Source organism: Thamnophis sirtalis, unplaced genomic scaffold (genome assembly GCF_051295495.1).
Source record: "Thamnophis sirtalis isolate CommonGarterSnake01/CBP01778 unplaced genomic scaffold, rThaSir2_p1.2 scaffold_1, whole genome shotgun sequence".
NCBI lineage: Eukaryota > Metazoa > Chordata > Lepidosauria > Squamata > Natricidae > Thamnophis > Thamnophis sirtalis.
Window position 1 is genome coordinate 182,808,395 of NW_028261381.1, and position 20,099 is coordinate 182,828,493.

Below are 20,099 nucleotides of genomic sequence, written 5' to 3' on the forward strand. Positions count from 1 at the left end.
GCTAAGATCTCCATCAAGGGAATTCATTTAGCTTCTAGGAAATAGACCAGACTTCTAGGTTGATGGCCATGACATTATGACAGAAATCAGGGTGTGTCAACTGTGGTGTTCAACCAATTACTGTATTTTTCAGAGTATAAGACACACCTTTTTCCCTCAAAAAAGAGGCTGAAAAACTGGGTGCCTCTTAAACACCGAATACAGCATTGTTTGCCTCCCGAAACCCCACCCCCTTCACCAAAATGGCCATGCTTAGCCTTATGGAGGCTTTCAGAGAGCTCCTGGGGGCTGGGGAGGGTAGAAATGAGCAAAGAATTGGGTGTTTTTTGCCCTTCCCCCCAAGCAGCACTCTTTAAGCCTCCATAAGGCTATGCATGCAATTTTTTGACAAAAAACGGGCCCATTTGTGCAAAAAACAGGCTGGTTTTTGTTCATTTTTGCCCCCACCAGGAGCACTCTGCAAGCCCCCCCCCCCCAAGGCTATTCATGCTTTTTATTTGAAAAAAAAAAGGGCCCATTTTCACGAACAACGGGCCATTTTGGGGAGGTTTGCAGAGTGCAAAAACTTTTTTTTCCTTTTGGAAAGCTCTCTAACTGATTGATGAAAATTACATTGATTAAGTGCTGTGCCAGCAGAAACACCTATTTATGTACTTTATTTTTTTCTCTCTCTATTTCTCTCTCTCTATCCCTCTACCTACTTACATACACGCACAGTCTCTCTCTCTCTCCCTACCTACCTACCTACCTACCTACCTACCTACCTACCGTATTTCTCTATCTCTATCTATCCTTTTATCTACCTACCAACCTACTTACTTACTCTCTCTCTCCCTCCCTATCTACTGTATTTCTCTCTCTCTTTCTCTCTCTCTATCCCTCTATCTACCAACCTACCTACTCTCTTTCTCTCTCCCTCCCTCCCTTCTCTATCTTTTTCTATTTCCATCTCTCTATCGCTCTACCTACCTACCTACACACTCTCTCTCTCTCTCCCTCCCTCCCTACTCTATTTCTCTCTCTCTCTCTCTCTCTCTCTCTTTCCCCATTATCTACCTACCTACCTAACTACTCTTTCTCTCTCTCCCTACCTAGCAATTGTATTTCTCTCTCTTTCTCTCCCTGTCTATCCCTCTACCTACCTAATTTTTTAATTTGCCTCTTCAAAACCTTGGTGCGTCTTATACTTTGGTTCATCTTATACTCCAAAAATATGGTAATCTGGTGTTTTTTCTTTCAGATTCTTCCTCATCTGAGGAACATCCAGTTCAACAACAGTGCTGGAGAGGAAGTCTCCTTCTCAGAAAGTGGATTGGTGTCTGCTCGTTATGACCTTCTCAACTGGCTTTTCCTCCCCAATCAATCTTTTGTCCCTGTGACAGTTGGGCAAATAGATTCCATGGCTTCCCCAGGACAAGATTTCACCATTAACTCCAATGCAATCATCTGGGCCACAAAGGTGAGATGGAAGGAAATGTTATAAATTCAGCAAAGGATTCATTCACTGCAGAGGATGCATAACATCTTTTTATCTGGGAAACAGTTAAATTCAGGAATTTCATGAAAAACCTGCTTTTGCGTATAACACATTTCAGAGTTGACTTCTGAAAAGTCCAAGATGGGGTAAGATTGGGAGGAATTCCTGCTTGAAACCCAGGATGTCATTAAAGCAGGCAAGAATGATTTCCATGGACCGTTTCCATTCAGTTGGATCCTCACAATTCTTTCTTTTAGAAAAGCTCCATGTCACAAGGCTTCCTTTGCATTTTGAGGTCCCAGGTCCAATCTCCAGCATCCATTGGAGGGTCAGGATTGCATTGGCCTGACTCCCCCTGGAGCTTATCCTGGTTTCTGGGAAACCATTTCTTTTGAAGAGGTTCTAAAGATGGTAAAAGCAATGTACAAATGAATAAATGAAGAATATTCATTGCTGAGGCCACCTACAGTATCTCTCTTCTCTTTTTTAGAAAGTGCCCTTTGCCAGGTGTGGCATGAAAAGGTGCCAGGCAGGAGAGAGGAGAAGAGTTCCAGAGGGCGAGCAGGTTTGCTGCTACCAATGTGACCCTTGTCCAGAAGGGACCATTTCTAATCAGACAGGTAGAGCCCACTTTACATGTAGATCTTCCAGGATCAAGGAACCATTAACTGGAAAAAATGTTGATTTTTGACATCAGTTTTGGTAGTATTTATATGCTTCAATATAGTCATACCTTTCAACAAACCATCTCAATTCATGAATCTAAACCGTACTACCTTACAGGTCATTTTTCTTGCTCCTCAGAAATTTAATACAGGTTGCTGTCAGGGTTCCAAATAATACATTCATATCAAGCAAAACTCCGAGGCAGGTAGATTCCTCAAAGAATAGTGTCAGGCCTGCAACCATAATTTCTTCTGGATCTCAGGCCTGCCACACTTTCTATTCTTCTACTATGCATTTTCTATGGTGGGAAAATGGGAGGGGGCATTGTACAGAGTTAGATGATATGTAGCCATAACAACATTCTTTCTAGAAAGCCAAGGTCATCCTTGTCTTTGCACCTCTGCACCTGACCGGAACTGGATGTGTGGAAGGTGACAGAATGGCAGTGGAAGATTCAACCATGTGATGGACTTGTGGGTGTGGTGGCAAGATCTTGAACTTTCAACTGGGTGGGGAAAACTGGGATGCTTTCAGATTCAGGTTTCCCCAGATGTGCCAACATGCCTCTCTTAATAAATTGGAACTTTGAGCAACAATTTGTCTTGGACTCTGATTTACAATTGGATGCTATTTGGAACCCTGACAAATAGCTTTATTGGATATATCATATTGGCACAGAACTGGTGAAAACCTACTCTGAGGGTTTCTGCAGTTTTCACCTAATTAAAAGTTAAAGTTTGTCACTTTCTCAAAAGAATCAGTCACATGGTCCAATCACAATGCTGTCTGGTTGCCTGGTAACATCATTCCACCTTCCTCTGACCATGTGTGAGAATGTCCTTTGTTTCCAAGAGAAAGTATTTTGTTTTGGCTACAAAATCGCAGCTATTTAAAATCCCCCCACCCTATCCCTCACCTCCAGTGTGGCAACATTGAAGCAGTCAAAAATGGCTCTGATTTTTATTAAGAACTTGCTTCTTCTATCAAAACACTCGATCTCCCAGGAAATTTGGATTATGGATTTCCTTTCTAGCAGCTCTTTGAGGGTCAGATTAGGTAATCTTATCTCCCTAGCCCTTATTCTTAACATTAGTACACTACAGGGTTGCGTGTTGAGTCCTTTATATTCTTTATGCATATGACTGCATTCCCATTCACGCCAGTAATACTATTATTAAATGTGCAGATGATACCTCAGTGTTGGGACCCATCTCCAGGAGGAAGGGAGAATGAATCTGCTTATTGAAATGTGGTGCACCAGTTGCTTTCGTAGTGTGGAGACAATAACTTGGTCCTTAACACCAATAAGACTAAAGAGTTTGTAGTGGACTACAGAAGGAATAGATCAGACATCCAGCCCTTGCTTATCAATGGAGACCGAGTGGAGCAAGTGGCCAGTTTTAGGTTTCTGGGTGTTATCATAAAAGAGGACCTAACCTGGGGTGCTCACATTGCAGACCTGGTCAAAAGGGCCCAGCAGAGATTATACTACCTGAGACTTCTCAGGAAACAACAACTAAATGAAAAACTGCTGGTGACCTTCTACCGCTGTGCCATAAAGAGTATTTCAATGGTTGTGTATGGTTTGCCAATTGCATAGTGCCAGATAGGACAGCACCAGAGGTGGTATTCCGCTGGTTCGGACCTGTTCTACTTAATCTGGTAGCAGAAATCATGGGTGGGCCTGTCCACCCACCCCGGCTCTATGCCATCCTATTTAGGCACGTTTTTGAGACCAGGTGCATGTGCGGAAGGTGCATTCATGAGCAAAGCACATGCACAGAAGGTTGAGCATATGCACAGAGGTCGCAAGCATGTGGTGAAGCAGTAGTAATGAAATGTGTAACCAACCACTGGACAGCACTCCAGAAGGTTAACATCATTGCCCTCTCAGCCTCCTTTGAACAGCTTTATAGCTCCTGCTGCCTTAAGGAAGTTCAAAACATTCTTAAAGATTCGTCTCATCCTGGGCACCCTTTTTTTTGAACTATTACCATCTGGCAGATGGTGCAGGATAATAGAAACAAGAACGAATAGACTGAAAAACAGCTTCTATCCCAGTGCAATAACAATGTTGAATTCTACTGCATAGTGCAATATTAATGCAACATCAGAGGTTTTTGATTCAATTGTGTAGAATGTGAAGTGTGTGTGATTTTGTTTTATTTTTTAATGTTTCATGTACACTGAAGATGGCATTCAATCTCATTGTATGAGGTGCAATGACAATAAAGTAAACTAAACTAAATTCATAGACTTGTCAGAGACAGAGCAGATGTATCTACCTATGTCTGCTAACCCTTCCCTGCAAAAAGGTTTGAATGGGTGAATTTGAAGTATAAAGCAGAGAACAGATCCATTTTTCTGGCTAACCCATTCCCAGCATTGTCAGTATAGATAGATGATTTGCCCTTGTTGATTCACTATAAAGTATACACTGAATCTTGATTTCAGACGCAGCTTGCTGTGGCCCCTGCCCAGGAAACCAATATCCCAACAAGGACAAGGACTACTGCATTGCCAAGAAGATCCACTTCCTTTCCTATCAAGACACCCTGGGATACACTTTAGCATCTCTTGCTCTTTCTCTCTCTGTAACCACCTCTGCAGTTCTGGTGATTTTCTGTAAGAATCACAACACACCAATGGTCAAGGCCAACAACAGAGATCTTACCTATGTCCTCCTGGTCTCCCTCCTGCTCTGCTTCCTCTGCTCCTTCCTCTTCATTGGTCGACCTGGGAAACTCACCTGCCTCTTCCGACAAACTGCCTTTGCCGTTCTCTTTGCCCTTGCAGTTTCCTCTGTGTTGGCAAAAACTATCATGGTGGTACTAGCCTTCATGGCCACTAAGCCAGGGAACAGGACAAGGAAACTCTTAGGAAAACCATTGACCAACTCCATTGTCATAGCCTGTCCCCTGATCCAGGCAATTCTTTGTGCCACCTGGTTGGCCACCTCTCCCCCATTTCTCAATGTGGACTTTCACTCCTTGATAGGAGAGGCCATCTTGGAATGTAATGAAGGCTCAGTTTCAATGTTTTACGCTGTCCTCTCTTACTTGGGTTTCCTGTCCCTCATCAGTTTCACAGTGGCATTTCTAGCTAGGAAATTGCCTGACAGCTTTAACGAAGCCAAATTCATTACTTTTAGCATGCTGGTCTTTTGCAGTGTTTGGATCACCTTCCTCCCCACCTACCTGAGCACCAAAGGGAAGTCCATGGTGGCCGTGGAGATCTTCTCCATCTTAGCCTCTGGGGCTGGTCTCTTGGCTTGCATCTTTTTCCCCAAATGCTACATTATCCTATTTAAGCCTAATCTGAATTGTAGAGAGAATATAATGCGGCACAAGAATATCTGATCATACTATTTATTTATGAAACATAGTTATATTATCACTCAAGTTACACATAAGTGAGTCCAGATGGATTACAATGTTAAAAATCACAGCATAAAATCCCATTAAATTGCCCTATTGCACCCACATTTATGCAAAGATTTTGACTGGATAAATTGATTTTGATCCTCTTTTTTTCTACAGAATCCAATCTGTTTTATTTAATCTTTTTTTTTGGTTTCTGTTTTTCATTTCTGTCCTGTCAAAGGCTTTAATTTTCTTTGTTTTTTTCTGCTTCTTTGCTCCTCCTTCACTCTTCTCCTCTTCCAACTCTTGGCTGCATCTGAGGGAAATTACCGGAAGGACTCAAAGGTGCCTTTTCAAGAGGCAACTGGACTTTCTGTTTTTTCTTTGAAGACACTTTGCTTCTCATCCAAGATACAACTCTGACTGGATGGTGGGAAATGGAAGTATTTCATTCCCCACCCTCCAGTTCCATTAAAATCCTTCCATTTCCCAACATCCAGCCAGAGCTGAAGAAGCTTCTTGGATGAAAAGCAAAATGCCTTCAAAGAAAAACCAGAAAGTCCAGTTGCCTCTTGAAAAAGCACTTTTGGGACAACCACGACTTGGATGACTGAAAATCTCCATAGACATTTACTGGAAGGAATTTTCCCTCCTGCAAGTTCTGAAGGGAAGCAATCAACATCGAATGAAGTACTAATACCACTTGAAAAAGACTTAGTAAGACCACATCTAGAATCCTGCATCTAATTTTAGTCACCACACTATAAAAAGTTGTTGAGACACTAGCAAAAGTGCAGAGAAGAGCAACCAACCAAACAGCAGCCAGGGGTGGGACCTCTCTCTCTCTCAGTCAACGCTGATTTTTATCTGTCCCATAGAGATGAATAAACCCAGCAAAATGCAGTGTCACCCACTCCCTGTCAGTGTTCCAAATATCATCCAGAATTAAATCATAATTCAAGGCATAGCTTTCATCAAAGTTCCAATTTAATCAGACACATGTTGGTACAAACTGTGGAAACCCGAATCTGAAAGCTTCCAGGTTTTCCCCACCCAGTTGAAAGTTCAAGATATTGCCCCCCACACCCACAAGTCCATCACATGGTCCGATATTTTACAGTATCCTTCCCTTCCCATGCCCACCAAGCCATGCCCACAGAACCGGTAGCAAAAATATTTGAATCCCACCACTGGTAGTCATAATGATTACAACAATATTGATTACATTGATATTAATAATAAATAAATAATAAAAATAATAATATAATTATATAATAAATATAATAATAAAAATACTATTCATAATCTTTATTTCTCTATCTTAACAATTCTCCCTTGTTTCATTAATCTTTTTCTGTTATCTAAGAACTTGATGGAGCCATACATGTTTGTCTGCTGTATTTGTCTTATGAAGTAGGTCATCTGAATCCTCAGCTAGAGAGAAATGGATGTCATTATTCATAGTATCTCTCTGGACCAGCTGTAGTAATAAGAATGGGTTCTCCCCTTTCTCTGAAGTTGGTATTGGTATTTTATTATTTGTATGCCGCCCTTCTCCGGGAGGACTCAGGGCGGCGAACAATTCAAAGGGGAAAAAAAGGGGGAACATAAAAGACAAAATACAAATAATAAAAGTGGACAACAGTCGCACAACCATACATGTCATCACCCCCAGGCCTGCCGGCAAAGCCAGGTTTTGACGGCTTTTCGGAAGGCCTGGAGAGAGGTGAGGGTCCGAATCCCTGCGGGGAGTTCATTCCAGAGGGCCGGAATGTTATCAGCCAGTGTTGGTGCAATAGGACATATTGAGCTCAACCCCTTATTTTCAAGGCGCCTCAATGAGGCCTTCTCAGTTCAAGGTCAGGTATCATCCGTATGACGGAGGATTCCACAAGCAACTAAGGACCAGGCAGTATAGTCAAGGTTTTGTGGTGGTTCCTGACAGCTGTTGGATGGGGAGGAAATGTCTCAGTTTTAATGCAACCCAAATCAAGCAACTGTGGGTGATTGGTTCACCCCATACTGCAGAGGTGGGTTCAGCCCAGATCGGGCGGACCAGTAGTAGCTCCGCCCACTTACCCAGATGCTTCTGCACATGTGCAGAAGTGTTGCGCATGCATGTGAGTCCAACACGCACAAGCAAACCAGTAGGAAAAAAAATAGAAAAAAGTTAGAAAGTGGTGACTGCCATACTGGGTCCTGCATGGCATAGCACTACCATGTTTGAGATTGTTGTGCCATCTGGGGGTCTTCCTGGCCACCCATCTCCTGCTCAAATAATATTTGTGACAGGAAGGTCTTCGTAAAGATTCAATTTGTTAAGCGGGATGATCTTGAATCTGAACACCCACGAGAGGGGCAGAGCAGTGACCAGAGTAGAGGCAGGAAGTCTCAGTTATTGGGATTGGATTTAGCAGTGGAGCTGGACCAACATGGATTCCTCTTTGAGAGATGGTGTGGTATCTCTTCCTCTTAAGCAGTAGCAATGCTACTAGTGGTGGGTTGCAAATTTTTTTAGAACCTCTTCTGTAAGTGTGGCCTGCTTTGTGGGAGTGGCTTGCCAGCCATGTGACTGGGTGGGTGTGGCCAACTTGTAAAATGTGGTGAAACTCACTTAACAATGGTCTTACTTAGCAACCAAAATGTTGGCTCAGAAACTGGCATTTGAAGCACGCAAGTCTTAAAGCTGTCAAGTTACAAGACCTTTGCACCCCTAACCCTTTAAAAAACTCCCCCCAGGGGTGTTCAAACTTGACAGCTTTAAGACTTGTGGACTTCAGCTCCCAGCATTCTTTCTCTCGCTCTTGATGATGTGCGAACAGGCTGGGGGAGGGAGCTGGAACCGGTTCTAAATGGCACTGTAGATTTGTGGAACCACTTCTATAGAAGAGGTTAGAACTGGCAGGAACCCACTCCTGAATGCTACGTATCACTTCATAGTACTTTACAGGCCTCTCTGAGTGGTTTACAGAGTCAGCATATTACCCCAACAATCTGGGCTCTCATTTTACAGACCTCATCAGAATGGAAGGCTGAGTCAAATTTGAGCCGATCAAGATCGAACTCCTGACAGTGAGCAGTGATTTAGCCTGCAATACTGCATTCTAACCATGGCTCAGTCTGGGGTTGCTCCCTCCTCAAGAAATGATGGGTGGATCCTACCATAATGGGCAATTTTTAATCCACTACCAATGTCTCTCTTTTAAAAAATACTAGCTGATAATCCTGCGTTACTTGGGTATTTATTTATGTATTAGACAGGAAAAGGAATGAATTATATCTATAGTGTCAAGTCAAAGTAATGCTGGAACACACACAGACACACACACACACACACACACACACACACACACACACACACACACACACACGGGTGTTAGGGGTATTTCCCCCCCCAAGTATTTCTTTCCAGAGACTAAATTATCTGTGTACCAAGTTTGGTTGAAATTGCTTGAGCTGTTCCAGAGTTATGATGACCTATGATGAAAACAATGGCAGGCTAGATCTCTTGCCAAGAAAACTGTAGCTTGCCAGAAGACACAAACTGGAAACAAGTCTGATTTTTTAAAAAGAAAATAACAGAGATGGCAAAAAAATGCATCTCAAAATAAGATTATTTAAAATTTTGGATAGCGTATTATATTGCCAAACTCAAAAGGCTTTTGATACTTAAATGTCGTCGTCGTCATCATCATCATCATCATCATCATCATCATCATCATCATCATCATCATCATCATCATCATATCTCTCTTCTCCCTCCCCCTTTGGAGGGACTGTCATCCTTTGTGGAAAACACAACAAGGAACTCCTCGGCTCCTTGCTTCCCCCCCCCCCCCAAATCTCTTTTTTGTCATTGTTGGCCACTGGTGGTCACCGCATATGGTCTTCGGCTATACGCTCTTGCCCGCCACCCCTTCAAAACGTGCAAGGATGGGACAAAATGGTGTGGATCCTTTTATTAAAAACCCCTGTATTACAAAGGCATTTTAATAAAAAGTTTGTGATGACATCAGTGCCTCACCAGCCATAAACCTCACTGTACGTCACACACACACACACACACACACACACACACACACACACACACGTATGTATGTATATATGTGTATGTGTATATGTATATGTATATATATGTATGTATGTATGTAGGTAGGTAGGTAGGTAGGTAGGTAGGTAGGCAGGCAGGCAGGCAGGCAGGCAGGCAGGCAGGCAGGCAGGCAGGCAGGCAGGCAGGCAGGGTTTTAAAATACATTAATTAAATTAAAAGAGTTAAAAAAAGACTCAGAATTCTAGGATTAAAAAACTATAGTTTTTGAATGAAGGTGTTAGTAGGACACTTAGTAAAACTTCAGAGATCTATGGAATGAAATATGTTTAAAAAGATCACTGTGGAATCTAACCAATTTTTAAAAACTCTTTTGACAAAAATAAATGCAGAACCTTTAATGCTGGAAATTATTGTACACATATTTAATCTCAATCTTCATTTCCATGTTTATCAATAAAGCTTCTCTGGGAAAAATTGACAAAATGTACCAAAGTCAAAATACAAATTCCCAAATCCCATATGAATCACAGATTTTTGTGCTTCATTATATTTTCTCTGCAATTCAGATGGGGTCTCAGTAAGATAATGAAGCATTTGGGGAAAAAGATGCAAGCTAAGAGACCAGCCCCAGAGGCCAAAATGGAGAAGATCTCCACAGCCACCATGGACTTTCCTTTGGTGCTTAAGTAGGTGGGGAGGAAGCTGATCCAAACGCTGCAAAAGACCAGCATACTAAAAGTAATGAACTTGGCTTCATTAAAACTGTCAGGCAATTTCCTAGCCAGAAAGGCCACAGTAAAACTGACAAAGGCCAAAAAGCCTAGATAGGCCAGGACAATGTAAAACATGAAAGGTGAGCCCTGCTTACATTCCAAGATAGCCTCTCCAAACACAGAATGAAAGTCCAAGTTAGGAAAAGGGGGAGAGGCTATCAACCAGGTGGCACAAAGGACTGCTTGGACCAGAGGACAGGCTATGACAATGGAGTTAGTCAGTGGTTTTCCTAAGAGTTTCCCTGTCTTGTTCCCAGGTTTAGTGGCCATAAATGCCAAAACCACCATGACAGTTTTTGCCAACACAGAAGAAACAGCAAGGGAAAAGAGAATGGCAAAGGAAGTTTGTTGGAAGAGGCAGGTGAGCTTCCTGGGTTGACCAATGAAGAGGAAGGAGCAGAGGAAGCAGAGCAGGAGGGAAACCATGAGGATGTAGCTGAGATCTCGGTTGTTGGCCTTGACAATCGGTGTTTCATGATGTCTAAGGAAAATCACCAGGACTGCCAGTGTAATTATAGAGAGAATAAGAGCGAGACATAATAAAGTGTATCCAAGGGTCTCTTGATAGGCAAGGAAGTGGATCCTCTTGGCAATGCAGTGATCCTTGTGTTCATTGGGGTATCTGTCTTCTGGGCAGAGATAACAGTGGGCTGCATCTGAAATCAAGAGCCTTTGTTTAAGGATTTCAGGGGTATCTCCTATGAGCATTATCGCTCCCTTCAGGGTGACATGACAGCCTCATTTCTGCTGTGACCAACCCACAAACTTAGTGTTGGAATGAACTATGTGTATTATATAGAGAATTAAAAAAAAAAAGCAAATTGTCCATGAAACTGGTGGTACATTAGTCAGAGACAAGAATCTGTTCAGCATGAGCTGTTTGACCAGTTTAAAAGGTCTCTCCAATCACTGGACACATCAATGCCTACTGTACATTTTAGAGTGAGAGAAACTATGAAATTTGGAGTCCCCCCCCCAATTTATACAGGAATCCCCATAATTTTGATAGCTTTGCAAGCCAGGAATCTTGCTATTTTGTTTATGTGTAGAAAAACAGAGTTGGAAGGGATCTTGGAGGTCTTCTAGTCCAATCCCATGTTTAGGCAGGAAATCCTAAATCACTTGAGACAATCTCTTCTTAAAGACTTCCAGTGTTGGAGCATTCACAACTTCTGGAGACAAGCTGTTCCACTGATTAATTGTTCTAACTGTCAGGAAATTTCTCCTTAGTTCTAGGTTGCTTCTCTCCTTGATTAGTTTCCACCCATTGCTTTTTGTCCTGTCCTCAGGTGCTTTGGAGAATAGTTTGACTCCCTCTTCTTTGTGGCAGCCCCTGAGATATTGAAAGACTGCTATCATGTATCCCCTAGTCTTTATTTTCATTAAACTAGATATACCCAGTTCCTGCAATTGTTCTTCATATGTTTTAGCCCCCAGTCCCTTAATCCTCTTTGTTGCTCTTCTCTGCACTCTTTCTAGAGTCTCCGCATCTTTTTTACATCATGGTGACCAAAACTGGATGCCGTATTCAAAGTGTGGCCTTACCAAGGCCTTATAAAGTGGTATTAACACTTCTCGTGATCTTGATTCTCTCCCTCTGTTTATGCAGCCTAGAACTGTGTTGGCTTTTTTGGCAGCTGCTGCACACGGCTGGCTCACATTTTGTTCACTAGGACTACAAGATCCCACTTACAGTTACTACTATTGAGTCAGGTACCAGATATACTGTACCTGTGCATTTGGTTTTTCTGTGTACCTTGTCCATTGTTCTGGGTTGAAAGAACCACAAAATGAGAGAGAAAAGGGCGTGCAACTGTATATTGTGTATTGTAAGGTCTCTTTTTCTCTTCAAAAGTGGTTCACTGGGAAATTGATTATAGGAGAGAGAAAGGAAAGAAATTTGCAGAGACAAGACAACATTGAGAGCTTTCTTTGTCAGTGTCTCTTTTTGTATTTCAAATCTACCCATTCAGATTTTCCCCTCCAGGGGAAGGTTAGTAGATAGGAATAGCTTAATCTCTTATTTTCCATATAGGTCTATCAATTTCCTGGGAGATCAGTAGTGCTGAAAAAAGAAGCAACTCCTATTGTGAAAAGATTGGTAACTGTTCTTCCAATGGCTTGTGAAAATAGGAGAAGAAAGGCTAGTAGGGTACCCATAAGTTGTTTACTGACTGCATTAGTTGAACACTAATAGCAGTGTTCCAATACTTGAGGGCTGCCACAGAGAGGAGGGGGGCCAAGCTATTTTCCAAAGAACCTGAAGGCCAGACAATGAATAATGGATGGAAACAGAACAAGGAGAGATTCAACCTGGAAATTTTATGATAGTGAGAAATATTAACCAATGGAACAGAAGTTACCTTTGGAAGTTGTGAGTGCTTCATCACTGGAGGCTTCCAAGAAGAGACTGGACTGCCATTTGACTGAAATGGTGTAGGGTCTCCTGCTTGGGCAGTAGATTGTACTAGAGGACCTAAAAGGTCCTTTCCAACTCTGTTAATCTGTATCTGTACTGAAATTACCCTGCATTAAATTGGTTAGTAACAGGATAATTGGCCTTTGGGAGAAGGTGAGTTCAGTTCCATAAACTAAGATATTCTGTTGAGAATATGAATATTTTGAAGCATGTCAATCTTACCAAAATTAATTAATATGAAAACGCATTAATAGGTGCTGAATGGTTTCCTTGAACATAGAAGACCTAAATTTGAAGTGTGATCTTACCTGAATGATCAGAAATCGTCCCTTCTGGACAAGGGTCACATTGGTAGCAGCAAACTTGCTCACCCTCTGGAACTCTTCTCCTCTCTCCCGCCTGGCACCTCTTCATGCCACACCTGGCAAATGGCACCTTCTGAAAGACAAAAGAAGAAATGCATGGAATAGCCTAAGCAATGGCCGTGCTTCATTATTGATTTCCACATTTCGTTTTCCATGTTCAGAAGGTCTTCAAAATAAATGGTTTACCCATGGTCCACAAGAAACCAGGAATATCTCCTGAGGGATTCAGGCCAATAACGTTCAAGACCCATCAATGGATACTGGAGAATGGAACTGGGAGCTCAGTCTTGAGTTAAAGGGGAAAAACATTGAGCTTAACTTAAAAAATATTCTTGAGGAGCCAACTGAACAGAAATGGTCCTGTTCTGACCCAACTCTCAAACACAACAAGCCCTCTGTTGTCAAATAAATGTTCCCTTTATTAGGAGTGCCAGCAAAAAGTTTCTCCCTCACACATAGCAGGCTACAAGTCTGTCTGGCAGGGAGTTGAATCGTTGTCTGCCACACCTATTCATCTCCGTCTCCTCATTTTATCTGCAGAGCTAGGGTGGGGCTTCACTAGCCGTGGTAGCTCTTCCATCCTAAGGACTGGCCCATAGATTTCCACTGCTCTCCTCTCCTCTGCCTTCTGTGCATCTGTGCATCAGGCACTGGGCCCAGCTGTTCCTCCTCTTCCTCATCAGCCACCTCCAGACCTGGGGGCTGTTGACGCTCCCCTGAGGGCTGACGGATGTCCAGGCTCCCCCTCCATCTCTCTCTGACAGCTCCATTCCTTCTTTCTCCTAGGACCTCTCAGGCTGCCTTGATGCTGCCCTGACTCCCACGCCACCTCCTCATCTGATTTGGCTGCTTAGTGGGGCCAGCAACCAAGAGGTCAGAAGAGGCCCATGGAAATTATTTTTGTCTCCTCCAATTGTATCCTGGGTTTCAAGCAGAAGTTCTTTCCAATCCTGAACCTTTGTAGACCTGCCACATATCTGACCTCAATTGTGTTACACGCAAAGAAGGTGGCGCAGTGGTTAAATGCAGCACTGCAGGCTACTGCTAGATCAGCAGTTCAGCGGTTCAAATCTCACCGGCTCAGGGTTGACTCAGCCTTCCATCCTTCCGAGGTGGGTAAAATGAGGACCCAGATTGTTGGGGGCAATATGCTGACTCTCTGTAAACCGCTTAGAGAGGGCTGAAAGCCCTATGAAGTGGTATATAAGTCTACTGCTATTGCTATATTTTCCACCAAATATCTGCATGTTTGGTAACTCAATAGTTCTGTTTCCAGTTAGAAGGAAATTCTGCATCCCCAGGAAAGAATGAATCTTTCCCTAAATTTACAGCACTTCCTTCCATCTCACCTTTGTGACCCAGATAATTGCATCAGAGCTAATGATGAAATCTTGACCTGGGGGAGCCCCAGCATCTACTTGCCCAACTTTCACAGGGACAAGTGATTGATTGGGAAGGAGAACCCAGTTGAGAAGATCATATTGAGCAGATCCGAGTCCATTTTCTGAGAAGGAGACTTCATCTCCGGCACTGTTGTTGAAGTGGACATTCCTCAAATAGGCAAGGATCTGAAAGAAAAGAAACATTCAGAAATTAAAGTATAATCAACCCGAAAGCCACAAATGAGATCTCATGGGTTCTATCATTCTGTGTCAGGTCCCATTGATCTGTATCGGGACACTGCCATTCTGGTGGGAGGAGGAAGGTTTGGAGCTATGCTTATATCGAGTTTTCCTTTGTTCTTTCCTTCCCTTTGATGAACCTATGGGGAAGTTGGGAAGGGGGAAGAATGTGCCTTGGACCATTTGTTTTGTTTCACCAACAGGAGGAGTGAGATCATGGCACTTGAGAACTGCATGTTATCACCTTCTCAGCCCGAAGTTCTCACAGCAACGACACTCCCTGGGATTGGCTCAAAGATGAACTGGATATTGGGAGTAGCCTCAAAAGGAGCAGTTTAACCCAATGCTCCAGCATGCAAATTTCACATTCTGCCTACACTTTCTCCAATAACTGTCTTATCACTGTCTTCCAATGAAAGTTCCTTTTGAAATGCTCTTTGTTTCAAAAGTTTTGCTTTCTTGAGAAGGCTGGCGAGGCAGGACTTAGAATAACAGAGTTGGAAGGGACCTACGCAGTTGAACCCCCTGCTTAGGCAGGAAACTATGCACCACTTCATACAAATGGTTATCCAATCTCTTCTTTAAAACTTCCAGTGTTGGGGCATTCACAACTTCTGGAGGCAGGTTGTTCCACTGGTTAACTATTCCAACTCTCAGGAAACTTCTCCTTAGTTCTTTAAAACAAATTTCTATGCATCTCTTCGATAGTCACCACCTGCTTTTCATATCAAATCACATATATTTAATTCATATATGTATGTATGTATGTATGTGTGTGTGTGTGTATATATATATATATATATTTAAAGTCACAACCCCTGGTATGCCCAAATATGGGAGGAAGGTCACACTTCCACTCTCTGTCTTCGGCTCGTCACAATAGACCATCCAGACAGAAACCCAATATTTTTTACTGTTGCCTTTTTGTTATATATGTTATATTTATGCTGATAAATAAATAAAGGGAGACTAGTATAGATCTATTTCAAGCTATTTAGCTCTCATCAGCTAGCCATACCCATGCTGGGAATCGAACCTGTGCTCTATTGCCTCTAAGGCAGATGTGTTAACCATTGAGCTACAGAGCTCGGCTCCTTATCAGTCTGGATGGTCTCTTGTGACGAGCCGAAGACAGAGAGTGGAAGTGTGACCTTCCTCCCATATTTGGGCATACCAGGGGTTGTGACTTTAAATATATACCTCTCACCCTGGCTGGCTGATAAGGAGTCGAGCTCTGGAGCTCAATGGTTAACACATCTGCCTTAGAGGCAATAGAGCACAGGTTCGATTCCCAGCATGGGTATGACTAGCTGATGAGAGCTAAATAGCTTGAAATAGATCTATACTAGTCTCCCTTTATTTATTTATCAGCATAAATATAACATATATATATATATATATATATATATATATATATATATATATATATATATATATATATATATATATATATATATATATATATATATATATATATATATATATATATATATATATATATATATATATATATTTGTGTTTTTATTTGTGCTGATAAATAAATAAAGGAAGACTAGTATAGATCTATTTCAAGCTATTTAGCTCTCATCAGCTAGCCATATCCTTACTGGGGTTCGAACCTGTGCTCTATTGAGCACTCAATAGAGCACTCAATAGAGCACAGGTTCGAACCCCAGTAAGGATATGGCTAGCTGATGAGAGCTAAATAGCTTGAAATAGATCTATACTAGTCTTCCTTTATTTATTTATCAGCACAAATAAAAACACAAATATAACAAAGGCAACAGTAAAAATATTGGGTTTCTGTCTGGATGGACTCTTGTGACGAGCCTAATGACAGAGAGTGGAAGTGTGACCTTCCTCCCACACTTGGGCATACCAGGGGTTGTGACTTTAAGTGTATATATATATATATATTACGGTTATTATATCTCAACCTTAATTTGACTATAATTGTTTTTACATCCTTTTATATGTACTATTCAAAATCTAGAATAAGAATATACAGTGGCATTCTATTAAATCATCCTAAAATCATCCAATAACAATACATCTTTATAACATATTCTATATAAAGAAAAAAATAAAGAATAAATATTGTTTATATTTAATACCCAAGCTTTTAAATCTCCTCTCATAATCTCCATTTATAGTTTATATAAAGTTTCATATTATCAAACTAATATATCTATATGCATTATCATTATTAATCATTATTTAACTATAGCTATTATCACTTCATTTTATACATACTTTGACTAAATAACTAAATAACTAAATTTAACTTAGTTTTTGTTCTACATTTTCATTGCATCAACCTATATCTTTCCAGTAATAGTGCAGTCTTATATCTCTTGCCATTTGTGGCATTGATGTTCTAGTTACTTTCTTGATAGATCTTGTATGAACTTCTCTTCACAACATGTTCCTTTTGTGTCTCATAAAAGCTCGAAACCCACCATTTGCTCTTTCCATCAGTTTATCTTTGGTTATTACTGGTGCTTCTGTCAAGGTTTCTCTCCTTATCTCCCTCAATTTTTCTCTCTTTTTCTTCTTCTATACTTTGAAGTCTGGGATAGAGTTCCAGTCCATCTAGCTCCCCTTTCCATATTCTGCTCTTGGCATTACCAACCATGCTCACTTTGTTGTCAGTATCCACAATTTTCTTATCTTTTTGTTCATTTTTTTCTTCTATTTTTTGAACTCTGTCCTCCACTTTCTTCATTTGATAAACATCCTCAGTTTTTCCATCAAATTTTTCTGTTTTGTATTCCATATTCTCCAATCTCTTTTCAATTCTCTGTTACAACTAATATTTTTTGAATTTGAAACGTAATCATTTGCAATGTTAAAGTTTTCAGCGCAATTCTTCCAATTTTGCAGGCACTGCCACTATAGGATTCAAGGTTTTTTTATTAAACTTCAAACAAGTTCATTATTATCTTTCAAGTCAAGGTTTTGTCTTCTCTCCAGTAGCTAGTGATAGAACCCCCGAAAAACACCTGTATAAACAGCATGCTCTTCCTACTATCACTCTCAGTAAAGAAACTGAAAAAAACTTGAGTATCAAATGATCAAAGAGAAAAAAGAAAAAACAATGTTGCCAGCCCCCAGCCTCTAAGTGGCAGTGTTACTGCTTTTCCTCCTGTTGTTACAACCCTCTTTATATTTCTTCTTATATCTTCTTTATATTACAAACTTAAGAAAGAAAAAAGATCCTTAGATGGAGATCAAAAACAATCCAATCAAGCATTGAAAAAAAATTTTTTTTTAATTCATAGGCATAAGCAAGAGTGAAAAGTAGAAGAAAAATTATTCCATTTAGTTTAAAAATAGGGAGCCTTTGCAAAAATTCCATCCATAAAAAGAAAAGTTAGAAACAGGATAACACACTAAGTTTAATGTAATTTAATTTCACCATTTGCACTCTTCTGTCTTCAATTTTAATTGAGCTTTAATTTTTTTGGGGTAATCTCTTTTTCTAATGATAAAATTTCCTCATCAATTCGACACACTTTCTCTTTCTGCTTTCTTCTCTCTCTGGAGCTATCCCAACTTCAGCAGCTTCATTAGCTACGTTTCTGTCACCAGAGATAAAGGCTATTCCTGGATCTTTCAGGGACTTTGCGGTGTCCCTGAGATCAGCAGGAGGTGCCCTTCTCAATCACCATCTCTGCAGGACAGTTTAGGTCCGAATGGACCGTCCAGTGGCAGAAATATTGACTGTGATTTTGGAGCACCGAGATCGCACCCCCTCCTTAGTTCTAACTTGCTTCTCTCCTTGATTAATTTCCACCCATTGCTTCTTGTCATGTCCTCAGGTGTTTTGGAGAATAGCTTGACTCCCTCTTCCTTGTGGCAGCCCCTGAATTATTGGAAGACTGCTATCATGTCTCCCCTGGTCCTTCTTTTCACCAAACAAGACATATCCAGTTCCTGCAACTGTTCTTCATATGTTTTAGCCGCCAGTCCCCTAATTATTTTTGTTTCTCTTCTATGCACTCTTTCTAGAGTCCCCACATCTTTTCTACATCATGGCGACCAAAACTGGATACAGTATTCCAAGTGTGGCCTTCTAAGGCATTATACAGTGGCATTAACACTTGGCTTTTTTGGCAGCTGCTGCACACTACTGGCTCATACATTACATTCAGTGACCGTCAGCATCTTAGGTGCATGTCTGAAAAACTAGACACATTCCTGAGCAACCAGGAGTAAAACCAAATATTTGGCTCCTTCCCCAGCAATACAAAAGTTTTTCTTTGGACATTTCTATCATGGCTTCTTCTGTTTATTGGAACGATCCCTACATATCAGGTTGTTAATTCTGTATTCCAAATTTCATTCCATGTTTATTTTGACCCAAGGCCTTGTGAATGTGAATTTGTGAGTGACAAATACGTCTATATCACTTCACTATCTAGAGTGGTCCAACATTTAGTCTTTGATGAAGAAAGAGCTCATAAATTTCAGACTAGGACCCATGAGGACATCTTTGGAATCCTACTCTGTATTCTGAGAATAAATAAAAAGTCACATAAATTACCTGCCATGAATGAACATTTGAGATCCTCTTTCCAAGCCTCATCATGGATGGTCGAACTCTGGTTCCATGCATGGCATGCAATGCATGTGCCAGAGCAAAAATGGTATTGTAGATATTGTAACTTTCACCTGTCATGTTGGTTTCAAAAATGTGAGTGGGCACATTTTGTATATTCTCCTTTCCTGTACAATTCTTTGGAATGATCCTTCCTGGTTTCTGGATCTTGCAGTCAAAGACCTTTTCCCACCACTTTGGGAGAAAGATGTCCCCCTTTGGGTCCAAAGGGTCTAAAGATATGAGGAAATGGCTGAATTTTGAGATCTTCCCTGTGTGGTCCCTTAACTGCAAAGCCCCATGGAAGGGCTTTATAACTGGCAATGCATATTTAATTGCCCCTGCATTATGTTTCCATTGGGAAGTTAGGATCCAAACTTTCTGAGGTGATGACTTGGTGGATGTTACATAAAAATGCAGAGCTGACTGGACATTTGCATTAGTATGAGGGTCTCCAAAGAGAATAATCACTTCAGCTTTACAACAGTTTTTTAAGAAAAGAACAAATGCATTCCAGGTATCAAGAAAATTATCCGGTTTCAATATTTCAGTGAAGGCCACACAAATCTCCTTCTCCATGAGCATTGGCAACAGAGATGAGATGAAACGTTCTCCATGGTCAGCTTTATTGGCCACCAGCCCAACCCAATTCCACTGGAAATACAGGAGCAGCCGGACTAAACCCACATACTGAGGAAATTCCTTGGGATTAATCGGGAAGAAGGAAGGATAAACTCTTCTCTCTTCCTGAGAGAACTCAAAGC

General features: G+C 41.2%; 2 protein-coding genes across 2 annotated transcripts; one reads left to right on the forward strand and one right to left on the reverse strand.

The window, feature by feature from the left end:
- Positions 1–3,817: 3,817 nt before the first annotated feature.
- LOC148049972 (vomeronasal type-2 receptor 26-like) lies at positions 3,818–5,502 on the forward strand. Its single transcript, XM_087705942.1, has 2 exons — positions 3,818–3,821; positions 4,598–5,502. The coding sequence occupies exons 1-2, from the start codon at positions 3,818–3,820 to the stop codon at positions 5,500–5,502; spliced, it is 909 nt and encodes a 302-aa protein (XP_087562068.1).
- Positions 5,503–9,940: 4,438 nt separating this feature from the next.
- On the reverse strand, positions 9,941–19,770 carry LOC148049973 (vomeronasal type-2 receptor 116-like). The gene is made up of 4 exons (XM_087703431.1): positions 19,282–19,770; positions 14,463–14,681; positions 13,057–13,186; positions 9,941–10,985 (listed from the first exon to the last, which is right to left on the reverse strand). Exons 1-4 carry the CDS (start codon positions 19,414–19,416, stop codon positions 10,081–10,083), a joined length of 1,389 nt encoding a protein of 462 aa, XP_087559557.1. The 5' UTR covers positions 19,417–19,770; the 3' UTR covers positions 9,941–10,080.
- Between the last annotated feature and the right edge of the window lie 329 nt (positions 19,771–20,099).

Excerpts from the sequence above, each read along its gene's own strand:
- LOC148049973 (XM_087703431.1), bottom strand. The coding sequence starts at position 19,416 with ATGACAGGTGAAAGTTACAATATCTACAATACCATTTTTGCTCTGGCA. Across the intron at positions 14,682-19,281 it reads CAAATGTTCATTCATGGCAG|ATCCTTGCCTATTTGAGGAA; the intron begins GTAATTTATGTG and ends CTTTTCTTTCAG. Across the intron at positions 10,986-13,056 it reads GACGATTTCTGATCATTCAG|ATGCAGCCCACTGTTATCTC; the intron begins GTAAGATCACAC and ends TCTTGATTTCAG.